An 11,903-nucleotide genomic window follows, 5' to 3' on the forward strand; every position below is an offset into this window, starting at 1 on the left:
CCTAGGCTGGTCTCGAACCCGTGGGCTCAGGTAATCCATTCGCCTGGTCCTCCCAAAGTGGTGGGATTACAGACTGAGCCACCGAGCTCGGCAAGTCCCAGAGGTTTTGGTAAGATGTTTCTTCATTTTTTTTTTTTTTTTGTTTGTTTTTTGTTTTTTTTTTTTTTTTGAGTTGGAGTCTCACTCTGTCACCCAGACTGGAGTGCAGTGGCCGCTTCCGGCCACCGCAGCCTCGACCTGCTGGGCTCCGGCGATCCTTCCACCTCAGCCTTCCAAGTAGCCAGAATTACAGGCATACACTACCATGCCCAGCTGATTTTTTGATTTATTGTAGAGATGAGGTCTCGCTGCCCAGGCGGGTCTCGAACCGGCGGGCTCAGGCAATCCACTCACCTCAGCCTCCCAAAGGCGCGGGATTACAGGCTGAGCCACCGAGCCCGGCTTGTTTCTTCATTTTTATTCATTTCCTGGGATCTTTTTTTTTTTTCTTCTTTGAATCGGAGTCTCACTCTGTGGCATGCTCACGGCCACTGCAGCCTCAACCTGCTGGGCTCAGGCGATCCTTCCACCTCAGCCTTCCAAGTAGCTGGAACTATAGGCACGCGCCACCATGCCCAGCTAATTTTTTGATTTATTGTAGAGATGAAGTTTTGCCATGATGTCCAGGCTGGTCTCAAACCCATGGGCTAAGCCATTCCTTTCACCTCTGCCTCGCAAAGTGCTGGGATTACAGGTGTGAACCACCAGTTCTGGCTAAAGGAATCTTTTAATTTCTGTGTTGACCCAGGATTTGTTCAGCATCATGCTGTTTAGTGTCCGTGTCTTTATGGGTTTTGGTGGAGTTTTGTTGGTAGTGTTATTTATTTTTATTCCACTGTGGTCTGAGAAGGTGCTTGGCAGTATTTTAATCTTGTGAAAAAAATTTTTTTTGAGTTGGGGTCTCACTCTGTCACCAGGCTGGAAGGCAGTAGCACACTCCCGACCACCACATCCTCAACCTGCTGTGCTCAGCAATCTTTCCACCTCATCCTTCCAAGTAACTGGAACTACAGGTACGTGCCACCATGCCTGGCTAATTTTTTGACTTAGTGTAGACATGAGGTCTCGCCAAGTTGCCCAGGCTGGTCTTGAACCCGCGGGCTCAGGCAATCCTCTCATCATGGCCTCCCAAAGTGCTGGAATTATAGGCCTGAGCTGCCACGCACTTCGTGAAATTTTTTTATGCTTGATTTATGGCCGAGGATGTGGTCGATCTTGGAGTACGTTCCATGTGGTGATGAGTAGAATGTATATTCTATGGTTGTTGGGTGGAGTATTCTGTAGGCATCTACTAAATCCATCTGGTCAAGTGTCAAGTTATGGTTCCGGTTCTCTTTGTTGGTTTTTTGCCTTGATGATCTATCTAGGGTTGTTAACAGGGTATTTAAATCTCCAGCTATGATAGTGTTAGAGTCAGTATATCAGTTGGCTTAGTGGTTGCTTTATAAACCCTGGTGCTCCTGTGTTGGATGCGTGTATATTTAGGATGGGTATTGCTTGTTGATGGATCAAACCTTTTATCATTATGTAGTGTCCTTCCTTATCTCTTTTAAGGTTGTTTTGTCTGATACTAAGGTCACGACTGCTGCCTTCTTTTGTGATTATTTATTTGGGTCTTGCTGTGTTGTCTAGGCTGGTCTTGGGCTCCTGGGCTCAGGCAGTTCTCCCACCTCGGCCTTGCAAGCTGCTGGGATTACAGGCGTGATCCACCACCCTCAGCTTATTTAATATGTAGTAATGTAGTGCTTAGAAATGTTTCACTATTAATCCTAGAGTGGTTCCTAGTGAATTTTGTGTGTTGCAGTATAATAGTGGATTGATTATTTGTTTTGATATTGCACAATCTGTTTTAATGTGTTGATATTTCAGCAAATTTATTGCAATGGGTTCAAAAGGCAGACAAACACTATTATAGGCTATAGGGTAGCAGAGGTTGTATTCAGTATAAACTATTACATAGACCTGTGGAGTTTATTGAATAGCTTATAAACCATAAAAGAAATTAAATTTATAATATATCGGAATGCAAAACTTTTAAACTGTTTTATTCTGTCCTTCTAAGTTCCTTAACTTTTTCTCAAATAGCTTTTTCAGACCTCAAAGATGAACTAAGGGCATGAAAATGTTACTCAAAACATATAGCCAAAAGATCTAGACCTGCTGAATGAGACGAGAAATGTTTATGCGCAGTCACTCACTTTACTTGAAGCAAGCACTATGTTCTCTGTAAAGCTTGCATCTTTTAGCCTTGTACATCAGTGAAGCTAGTTATGGTACCTCCCTCGGGGCAAGGGGGTTCTCATCATGGGGAGGTTTTGTCCCATGGAGGATACTTTTGGGTGGGCCCTTGTAGTCCAGGCTTCCCTGCTAGGTAAGTGTTTAGGAACCCACTGGCATCTGTGTACCAGCTAGTGTTGGTTTGAGAGGCTGCGTTCAGCTTCAGTATATTTTTTTTGGAGATTCTTTTAATGCATTTGCCCATTTCATGATGAGTGATTTACGAGCCCACCTGCCCACACCACACTGAGCATTCAGAGGTTTTTTTTTGAGTTGGAGTCTCACTCTGTCGCCCAGACTGGAGTGCAGTGGCCGCTCCCGGCCACCGCAGCCTCGCCTACTGGGCTCCGGCAATCCTTCCTCCTCAGCCTTCCAAGGAGCTGGAACTACAGGCGCACGCTACCATGCCCGGCTGATTTTTTGATTTATTGTAGAGACGAGGTCTCGCCAAGTTGCCCAGGCAGGTCTCGAACCCGTGGGCTCAGGCCATCCACCCACCTCGGCCTCCCAAAGTGCTGGGATGACAGGCTGAGCCACCGAGCCCGGCCGCATTCAGAGTTTTTGACCAAAAGCGGCACGACCCCTGTGTCCCGTCCTCCATGGCAGCCAGACCTCACCCTGAGCAACTGCTCTCTGTTTCCTGATGAGAAAAGTTCTCAGAAGGAAATGTTTTGCTGATGTGAAGAGGTGAAACAAAAAAGCAAGAAGGCATCAAAATGGAAGAGCTCAAAACTGTTTTGAGCAGCTAGGGTGACTGAAGTTTAAACATGTAAGAATAAATACCCAAGTTTTTATTTATAAATTCTGGTGTTTTTTTGGTCCTCCCTAGTAATTTAATACTGTCTGGAGACACTGGTTGTCAGGGCTCAGAGTGGTAGCAGGAGCATTCTGCTTCCAGTAGGTTGAAGCAGGAATGGGCTAGCTAACGCGAAATGCCCAGGACAGTCCTCTGCCATAGTGAGTTGTCTGGGCCTAAGTGTCAGTAGAGCCAGAGTTGAGAAACCCTGATGGAAAGTGCCTGTCCTGGTGTAGTGCCAGGATACCAGAGGATTTCATTTATATTATCAGCAGAGGCTGCTGTTACTGGGGGAAAAAAACCTTCCATTTGAAATTTCTTTCCAATTCCTATTCCAGCCTAAAAATTGATCTTTTTTGGATAAAAATACTTCACAATGGAATAACTTGAATTTTCCCCCCTTACCCTATAAAAAAGTGAAATGGAAGAGAAAAAGCAGCAGAAGTTACAGTGAACCAAATTTACATTTGCTCATAGGTGCTAATTTTAATAACATTTTTATTTGGTAGAGAAATTTTCAGATTAGTAGTATGAAAATTCACTTAGGTATGTTTGAAAATAAATTCTTTTACAGGGCAAACGTGTAAACATATCATTCTTACCTTATCTTTTATTTAATAATTTTTAATATGTTAACATTTTAGATTTTTATTATTTTTCCCTTCATCTTTGTAGCTATTATATACATTTTTAGATTAATTTTTTGTGTCACTTTTCCAATAGGTGTTACCTCATTTTGAAAGCTTTGGGAAACAGGAGCACGTTTCTAACAAAATGTCAACTTTTCGGAGTCATTGTCCACATTTGGATTCAGTTGGTGAAATAACGAAAGAAGATTTGATACAAAAATCTCACGTAAGATAGAGGTGTTTTCTTCCTTAAATTGGATTCACTTTTCTCCTAAAATGCATTTTTCATAAATTATTATAATACTGTATGTTTGCAAGTCCTATTAAAAAAATGATGAGGGGGCACACCTCATCACGAAGGGTGTACCTGCATAGTGAACATTGTATATACCTAACCGTGAATTGTACCCTACATCTTTGAAATTAAAAACTAAAAAAAAAATATAATGTTATTAGTGAATTGTATGTGTTTGGCTGTGTCAGTATAACAAATGTTGTCTTTTTAATTTCTTTTTATAGGGTACTTGTCAGGATTGTAAAGTCAGAGGACCAAATCTTTGGGCATGCCTAGAGGTGTGTACATGTTTTTTTTCCTGAAGTTTGTTGTAATAATAATAAATTTAGATCTGAATAGTGATAACCAGAAAAAATTTTGACACTTAAAAAGATTTTTGTGAATAAGCATACTTTTGTTGTGGGGGGGGATGTGTGTGCGGTGTGGGGACCAGAGACTTACTCTGTCGCCCAGGCTGGAGTGCAGCGGCACGATCATGGCTACTGCAGCCTTGATTTGCGGGGCTTAGGCGATCCTCCTGCCTCAGACTTTCAAGTAGATGAAACTATAGGTGTGCCACCACGCCTGGCTAATTTTTGATTTATTTTGATTTTTTGATCTATTTGACTTATTGTCTCACAGTGTTGCCCAGACTGGTCTCGAACTCCTGGGCTCAAGCAGTCCTCCCTCTTTGGCTTCCCAAAGTGCTGGCATTCTAGCCATGAGCCACTACGCCCAATCTAAACATATCTTCAAAAGGTCATTATTGATAACAAAAAACTAAAGCTTGGAAAGATTTTTAACTTAAATTGCTTTTGCAGTTTTTATTTTTTATTTATTTATTTTATTATTTTTATTTTTTTTTGAGTTGGAGTCTCACTCGGTCGCCCAGACTGGAGTGCAGTGGCCGCTTCCGGCCACCGCAGCCTCGCCTGCTGGGCTCTGGCAATCCTTCTGCCTCAGCCTTCCAAGTAACCGGAATTACAGGCATGCGCTACCATGCCCGGCTGATTTTTTTGATTTATTGTAGAGATGAGGTCTTGCTGCCCAGGCGGGTCTCGAACCCGCGGGCTCAGGCAATCCACTCACCTCAGCCTCCCAAAGGCGTGGGATTACAGGCTGAGCCACCGAGCCCGGCTGCTTTTGCAGTTTTTAGTAAATCACTCTGAATATCTTTTTTTTTAATTAAAAAAAATTTTCTTGAGTTGGGGTCTCACCCTGTCGCCCAGACTGAGTGCAGTGGCATGCTCAAGGCCACTGCAGCCTTGACCTGCTGGGATCAGGCAGTCCTCTCACCTCTGCCTCCCAAAGTGCTGGAATCATAGGCGAGAGCCACCGCATCTGGCTCTCTCTGAATGTCTTATGCTTGCCTTTTATTAAAAATGACATAGCTTTTAGCATATAAATCTTCTGGGTTTTTGTGCCTGATACTCTTTGTTTAAATTAACTGACTGTGGAAAGTGACTTAATCATTGAGTTCAAACGTATAATGAAAACTTAATTGTAAATATAACTGTAACACTATTATAAATTTACACAGATTATAAACTACTCTGTTTTTCTTCCTGTATAATTTATAGAATAAATGTTCATATGTTGGCTGTGGCGAATCCCAAGTAGATCATAGCACCATACATTCTCAGGTACGTACAGAACACATTTTAATGCCAGATGTTTTTAAAAAGAGCCGGAAGAAAAGGGAAAGCTGGTAGAGCATTATTAATTCAAGTTCTAATTCACAGTTTGCACTCTTGTTCTTCCATGAGTTCAAACTTCATTTACACTTTCTGTGAAAGGTGGGGAGAGGAATTGCTGTGCAGGCCTTTATTAGAATGAAGCTGTCATTAAGAAAGCACTGATTTAAAAGTCTACGTCCGGATGCACGCAGGCGGTAGCTGGAATTTCAGAACGTGTGGAGGTGGAAGCTGGGAATAGCGCCTTAGGTTTATGGCACGACCCGGCTCACTTGCTTGCATCTCGCCTCCTCTGGTGCCTTTTCCTCACACCATTCTAGCTGGAGTCCCCCTCCCGCTTCGCTCTGGTGCTTGGTGCTTCCCCATGTGACTTTGCTGTGCCTCTTTGACGGCGTTAGGCAGAACCCCCATTCTAAACTGTGAGTTTCTTGAATGAACTATGGTTTCTTTTTTCTTTTTGAGTCAGTGTCTCACTCTGTCGCCCAGGCTGGAGCGCAGTGGCACGCTCACGGCCATCCCAGTGTTGACCTGCTGGGCTCCGGTGATCCTTCCGCCTCAGCCTCCCAAGTAGCTGGAACTACAGGCGCGCACCGCCACGCCCGGCTAAGTTTTTGATTTATTGTTAAAAGGAGGTCTTGCCGAGTTGCTCAGGCTGATCTCGAACCCCTGGGCTCAGGCAATCCTCTCGCCTTTGCCTCCCAAAGTGCTGGGATTACAGGTGTGAGCTACCTGACCTGAACTGTTTTAAGATGCACATTGACGTCTCTACAACATCAGTCGTTCTTAACCAGGTTCCTCAAGAGAATTAATTGGGTGGGAATACCCAAGTCTAAGGCATTGCTTTATTTCTCTTCTGTCCCTCTAGAATGGTACTTGCTATGTACCATCCTGGGGAGAACTAAGAAATGAGTCATTCAAACCATTTTCTTTTCTTTTTTTTTTTTTTTTTGAGTTGGAGTCTCACTCTGTTGCCCAGGCTGGAGGGCAGTGGCCGCTCCTGGCCACTGCAGCCTTGACCTGCTGGGCTCCGGCGATCCTTCTGCCTCAGCCTTCCAAGTAGCTGGAACTACAGGTGCGCGCTACCATGCCTGGCTAATTTTTGATTTATTGTAGAGATGAGGTCTCGCCAAGTTGCCCAGGCGGGTCTCGAACAAACCATTTTCTATAGGACTTAATTCTCTTGCAGAACTCTGGCCGAGAAAGGCTGGACTTTTATTTATCCAAGATCATGTATTCCCTGTTGCTTTAGCTGTTTTATGCCTTGGCCATGTCATCTGTGTTCTTTTACCACTCTAATTTCCTGAAAGAGTTACTTGTCCGTTATTTTCTTGTGTTAATCTTACTTGTGAACTGCAAAGAAGAGTCTTATATGCGTGTGTTTATTGTTGTATAATGAGTAGTGGTGGACAGATAAACAATCGAATCACTCCTGGAGCAGGCTAAGCTTCTGTGCTGTCTGCTGGGCTGTGGCAGTCTGTTGAGTGAGTGCGTTTGCTTGGCGCTCCAGATTGGCTTCAGAGTCGATTGTTGTTCCTCCAGCGCCAGCGGTTTATCTTCGGCGATCTTTTCAAGGAGCATTTTTGAGTATATCTCATTTTGTTTCCCTCTTTCCTGTGAAATTGTACAGGAGACAAAGCATTATCTAACTGTGAACCTCACCACTCTTCGGGTATGGTGTTATGCTTGCAGCAAAGAAGTATTTTTGGATAGAAAATTAGGAACTCAGCCTTCATTACCGCATGTAAGACAGCCTCATCAAACACAAGAAAACAGTGTCCAGGTAATCATATACATTTATTTTATTTATGTATTTTATTTATGCATGTATTATTTGTTTTTGAATCAGAGTCTCATTCTGTCACTCAGGCTAGAGTGCAGTGGCATGCTCATGGCCACTGCAGCCTCGATCTGTTGGGCTTAAGTGATCCTTCTGCTTCAGCCTTCCAATTAGCTAGAGCTACAGGTGTGTGCCACTACTCCTGGCTAATTTTTGATTTGTTGTAGAGATGAGGTCTCGCCAAGTTGCCCAGGCTAATCTCGAACCGCTGGGCTCAGGCAATCCTCTCACCTCTGCCTCCCAAAGTGCTGGGATTATAGGCATGAGCCACAGTGCTTGGCTAAATTTATTTTTTAAAAAAATTCATTTAATTAAGATATATCTACTGAGGTAATAATTTCAGAATTTGTCATGTAGTTGAAATTTAAAAAAAAAAATCTTGCCTAATGTATACTTTTAAAAATTTCTGTAATGTGCCTTTTTTTCCTCTCAAATGAAGCACTTCTGCTCTCCTTTCTTGGATAGCACAGAGTGCTAGATTATGGTGAGATTGAAGCCTCCCTGTCTGAAGATGGAAAATCAGCTAATTAATTAAAAAAGCTTTTTTTGAAAAGTAAAGGCTGGACTTGGTGGCTCAGCCTGTCATCCCAGCACTTTGGGAGGCCAAGGCAAGAAGATTGCCTGAGCCTGTGGGTTCAAGACTCACCTGGGCAACTTGGTGAAACCTTGTCTCTTCAATAAATCAAAACTGAGCCGGGCGTGGTAGCGCGTGCCTGTAATTCCTGCTACTTGGAAGGCTGAGGCGGAAGAATCACTGGTGCCCAGTGGGTCGAGGCTGCGGTGGCCGGGAGCATGCCACTGCCCTCCAGCCTGGGTGACAGAGTGAAACTCCAACTCAAAAAAAAGAAAAAGAAAAATTGTTAAGTCATCTACATTTTGTTCCAGTAAATCTGATTTTAGGAGCAGTGACAGGCCTTCTTTGATAGAGTGTGGTGGTGCCAATTCAACTCTCTTTTCCCATTTCCTTCCCTCTCCACCCCCATTTGGGTTACTGTAAACATTTTACTAATTATTGAAAACTAAGGCCGGGCACAGTGGCTCATGCCTATAATCCCGGCACTTTGGGAGGCCGAGGTAAGAGAATTGCCTGAGCCCACAGGTTCGAGACCAGCCTGGGCAACTTGGCAAGACCTCGTCTCTACAATAAATAAAAAAATCAGCTGGGCATGGTGGTGTGCGCCTGTAGTTTCAGCTACTTGGAAAGCTGAGGTAGAAGGATTGCCTGAGCCTAGTAGGTCGAGGCTGCGGTAACCATAAGTGTGCCATTGCACTCCAGCCTGAATGACAGAGTGAGACTCCAACTCAAAAAAAAAAAAAGAAAACCAGTTAGAATGTAAGAAAGCTTAGCATCAGTCTTTGGTTGAAGATTTTTTGACCAAACAAGTGGATCAAGAGATTTATAGTCCGGGCATGGTGGCTCAAGCCTATACTCCCAGCACTTTGGAAGGCCAAGGCGAAAGGATTGCCTGAGTCCATGGGTTTGAGACCAGCCTGGGCAACATGGTGAAACCTTGTGTCTACAATCAATCAAAAAATTAGTCAGGCATAGTAGCACACGCCTGTAGTTCCAGCTACTTGGGATGCTGAGGTGGAGGATTGCCAGTGCTCAGCAGGTTGAGGCTGCGGTGGTCAGGACTCAAACTCAACTCAAAAAGAAAAGAAAAAAAGAGAGAGAGACTTATAAAACATGCTTTGCTTGCTTGCAAAATTGATCACTTAATTTTTGGAATTTCCAGTCTTATAAAAATAGGAAAAAGGAAATGAAATTAGAATAGTTGGGTCCTGGCTTATTCTGATCATCACTGGATCATAATTTGGCCAGATTTTATTAATAGCAAGTTTTTTCCTCATTTGTGTTGTAGAAGTCGCATTATGTTTCTATACTTGTTCCTTGATACCAACTCTCAGATTTTCCTGTTGTTATATCTTTGATCCCATTCTTCTGATAGGTACTTGTGATGATAAATTTGCCTGCCCCTCACATTATATAACTGAAGGTGGCTAGATTTTAGTTAAGAAGCAAGACCAGACTAGGCAACGTAGTGAGTCCTTGTCTCTACAAAACATAAAAAAAACACATGGGCGTGGTGGTGTACGGCTGTAGCCCCAGCTATTCAGGAGGCTGAGGTGGATGGATTGCCTGAGCCCAGGAGACTGAGGCAGTGTGAGCTGTGATCATGCCACTGCATTCCAGCCTGGGTGATGGAGTGAGATTCTGATTCAAAAATACCCAATTATTTTATAAAAACAAAGTGAGAATATGAACCTACCATATGTCCAGTGTCTACAGATGTCAGGAAGGAAAAGTAAATATATAAAGTGGCTCTGTAGAAGTGCAAATGTGCCTGCATTGTAGAGGCAGAATAACACTGTAAGTTGGAGACCCAGAATACATGCTGAATGCATGGTGCTGTTACTTTCCTTTTCTAGCTGGGTGTGTTCAGTGTCCTATTTTTTTTTTTTTAATTTATTTTATTTTATTTTATTTTTTGAGTGGGAGTCTCACTCTGTCGTCCAGGCTGGAGTGCAGTGGCACACTCACGGCCCAGGCTGGAGTGCAGTGGCATGCTCACAGCCACTGCAGCCTCGACCTGCTGGGCTCTGGTGATCCTTTCACCTCAGCCTTCCAAGTATCTAAAACTACAGGCACGTGTCACCACGCCCAGCTAATTCTGATTTATTGTAGAGATGAGGTCTTGCCAAGTTGTCTGGGCTGTTCTGGAACCCATGGCCTCAGCCAATTTTCTCACCTCGGCCTCCCAAAGTGCTGAGATTATAGGTGTGAGTCACCATACCAGGCCTTAATATTTTATTTTAGAGATGGCTGCAATTCAGGGTTAGGTATACAAATGTTCATTATACAGGTACCCTTCAGTGTTCTTTGATCTTCTGATATTACAGGAGAACTTGCAAAAATCTGATTTTCCTAATTTTTAAACTTTAGCTCAGAGGTTTTGTTGTTGTTGTTGTTGTTGTTGTTTTTTAGTTGGAGTCTCACTCTGTTGCCCAGGCTGGAGTGCAGTGGCACGCTCATGGCCACCGCAGCCTTGACCTGCTGGGCTCAGACATTCCTTCCCCTCAGCCTTACAAGTAGCTGGAACTACAGACACGCACTACCATGCCTGGCTCATTTTGCTTTATTGTAGAAACGAGGTCTCACCTTGTTGCCCAGGCTGGTCTCGAACCTGTGGGCTCAGGCAATCCTCTCACCTCGGCCTCCCGAAGTGCTAGGATTATAGGCGTGAGCCACCGTGCCCGGCCATTGTTGTTGTTTAATGTAGCATTTGGAAGATAGGTCACCAGTTACAACTTCTGAGTTAAGGAATTTTTAGAAATTAATATTGGAATATTTTAGTATCATTTGAAATAAGTGTTTGACCTACTTAATATTACATAAAAGGGTGCAAAGGGTGCAAAATAAGTATAGGGCTAGGTATGATGAGAGATTATAGAAGATGACAGAGACTGTCTTATGATCACAAGATTCTTGGTTTATATTCTTTTTTTTTTTTTTTTTTTTTTTGAGTTGGAGTCTCACTCTGTCACCCAGACTGGAGTGCAGTGGCCGCTCCCAACCACCGCAGCCTCGACCCGCTGGGCTCCAGCGATCCTTCCGCCTCAGCCTTCCAAGGAGCCCGAGTTACAGGCATGCGCCACCACGCCCAGCAGATTTTTTGATTTATTGTAGAGATGAGGTCTCGCTGCCCAGGCGGGTCTCGAACCCGCGGGCTCAGGCAATCCACTCACCTCAGCCTCCCAAAGGCGCGGGATTATAGGCTGAGCCATCAAGCCCGGCGGTTTGTATTCTTATATAAAAATAGAAAGATCTGGAAAGGCAGTGTAGAATAGTGTACTTACGAAGTCTTTTTTAGCTGTGGTGTCACTTAATTGGAGGTAGTTGTTGTGTTTTTTTTTCCATCGAGTTGGAGTCTCACTCCATTGTCCAGAACAGAGTGCAGTGGCATGCTCACAGCCACCACAGCCTTGACCTGCTGGGCTCCGGCGATCCTTTTGCTTCAGCCTTCTAAATAGCTTGGACTACAGGCGTGCACCATGACACTCGGCTAACTTCTCATTTATTCCAGAGACAAAGTCTTGCCAAGTTGCCCAGGTTGGTCTCGAATCCTTGGGCTCAGGCAGTCCTCTGGCCTCTGCCTCCCGAAGTGCTGGGCTTACAGGCATGGGCCATCGTGCCTAGCTAGTTGTTGAGTTGTTTTTTTTTTTTTTTTTTTGAGTTGGAGTCTCACTCAGTCGCCCAGACTGGAGTGCAGTGGCCGCTCCTGGCCACCGCAGCCTCGACCTGCTGGGCTCCGGCGATCCTTCCGCCTCAGCCTTCCGAGTAGCCGGAATTACAGGC

At 44.1% G+C, this 11,903-nt stretch overlaps 1 protein-coding gene across 4 annotated transcripts in view; it reads left to right on the forward strand.

The window, feature by feature from the left end:
• Positions 1-3,835: 3,835 nt before the first annotated feature.
• Positions 3,836-11,903, forward strand: part of USP33 (ubiquitin specific peptidase 33) — a 49,985-nt gene continuing 41,917 nt past the window's right edge. For 3 of the 4 annotated variants that reach the window (XM_008053170.2, XM_008053171.2, XM_021710022.1), the window contains exons 1-4: positions 3,838-3,967; positions 4,261-4,314; positions 5,596-5,658; positions 7,337-7,489. In XM_008053170.2, coding sequence (XP_008051361.1) covers positions 3,887-3,967; positions 4,261-4,314; positions 5,596-5,658; positions 7,337-7,489 — 351 coding nt within the window. In that variant the 5' untranslated portion in view covers positions 3,838-3,886. Of the gene's footprint in view, positions 3,968-4,260; positions 4,319-5,595; positions 5,659-7,336; positions 7,490-11,903 lie in introns of all 4 variants that reach the window. The other variant, XM_021710021.1, reaches the window with a different exon arrangement.

The sequence above is a fragment of the Carlito syrichta genome, unplaced genomic scaffold (assembly GCF_000164805.1).
Source record: "Carlito syrichta isolate Samal-C Ts95f unplaced genomic scaffold, Tarsius_syrichta-2.0.1 Scaffold287936, whole genome shotgun sequence".
Classification (NCBI taxonomy): Eukaryota; Metazoa; Chordata; class Mammalia; order Primates; family Tarsiidae; genus Carlito; species Carlito syrichta.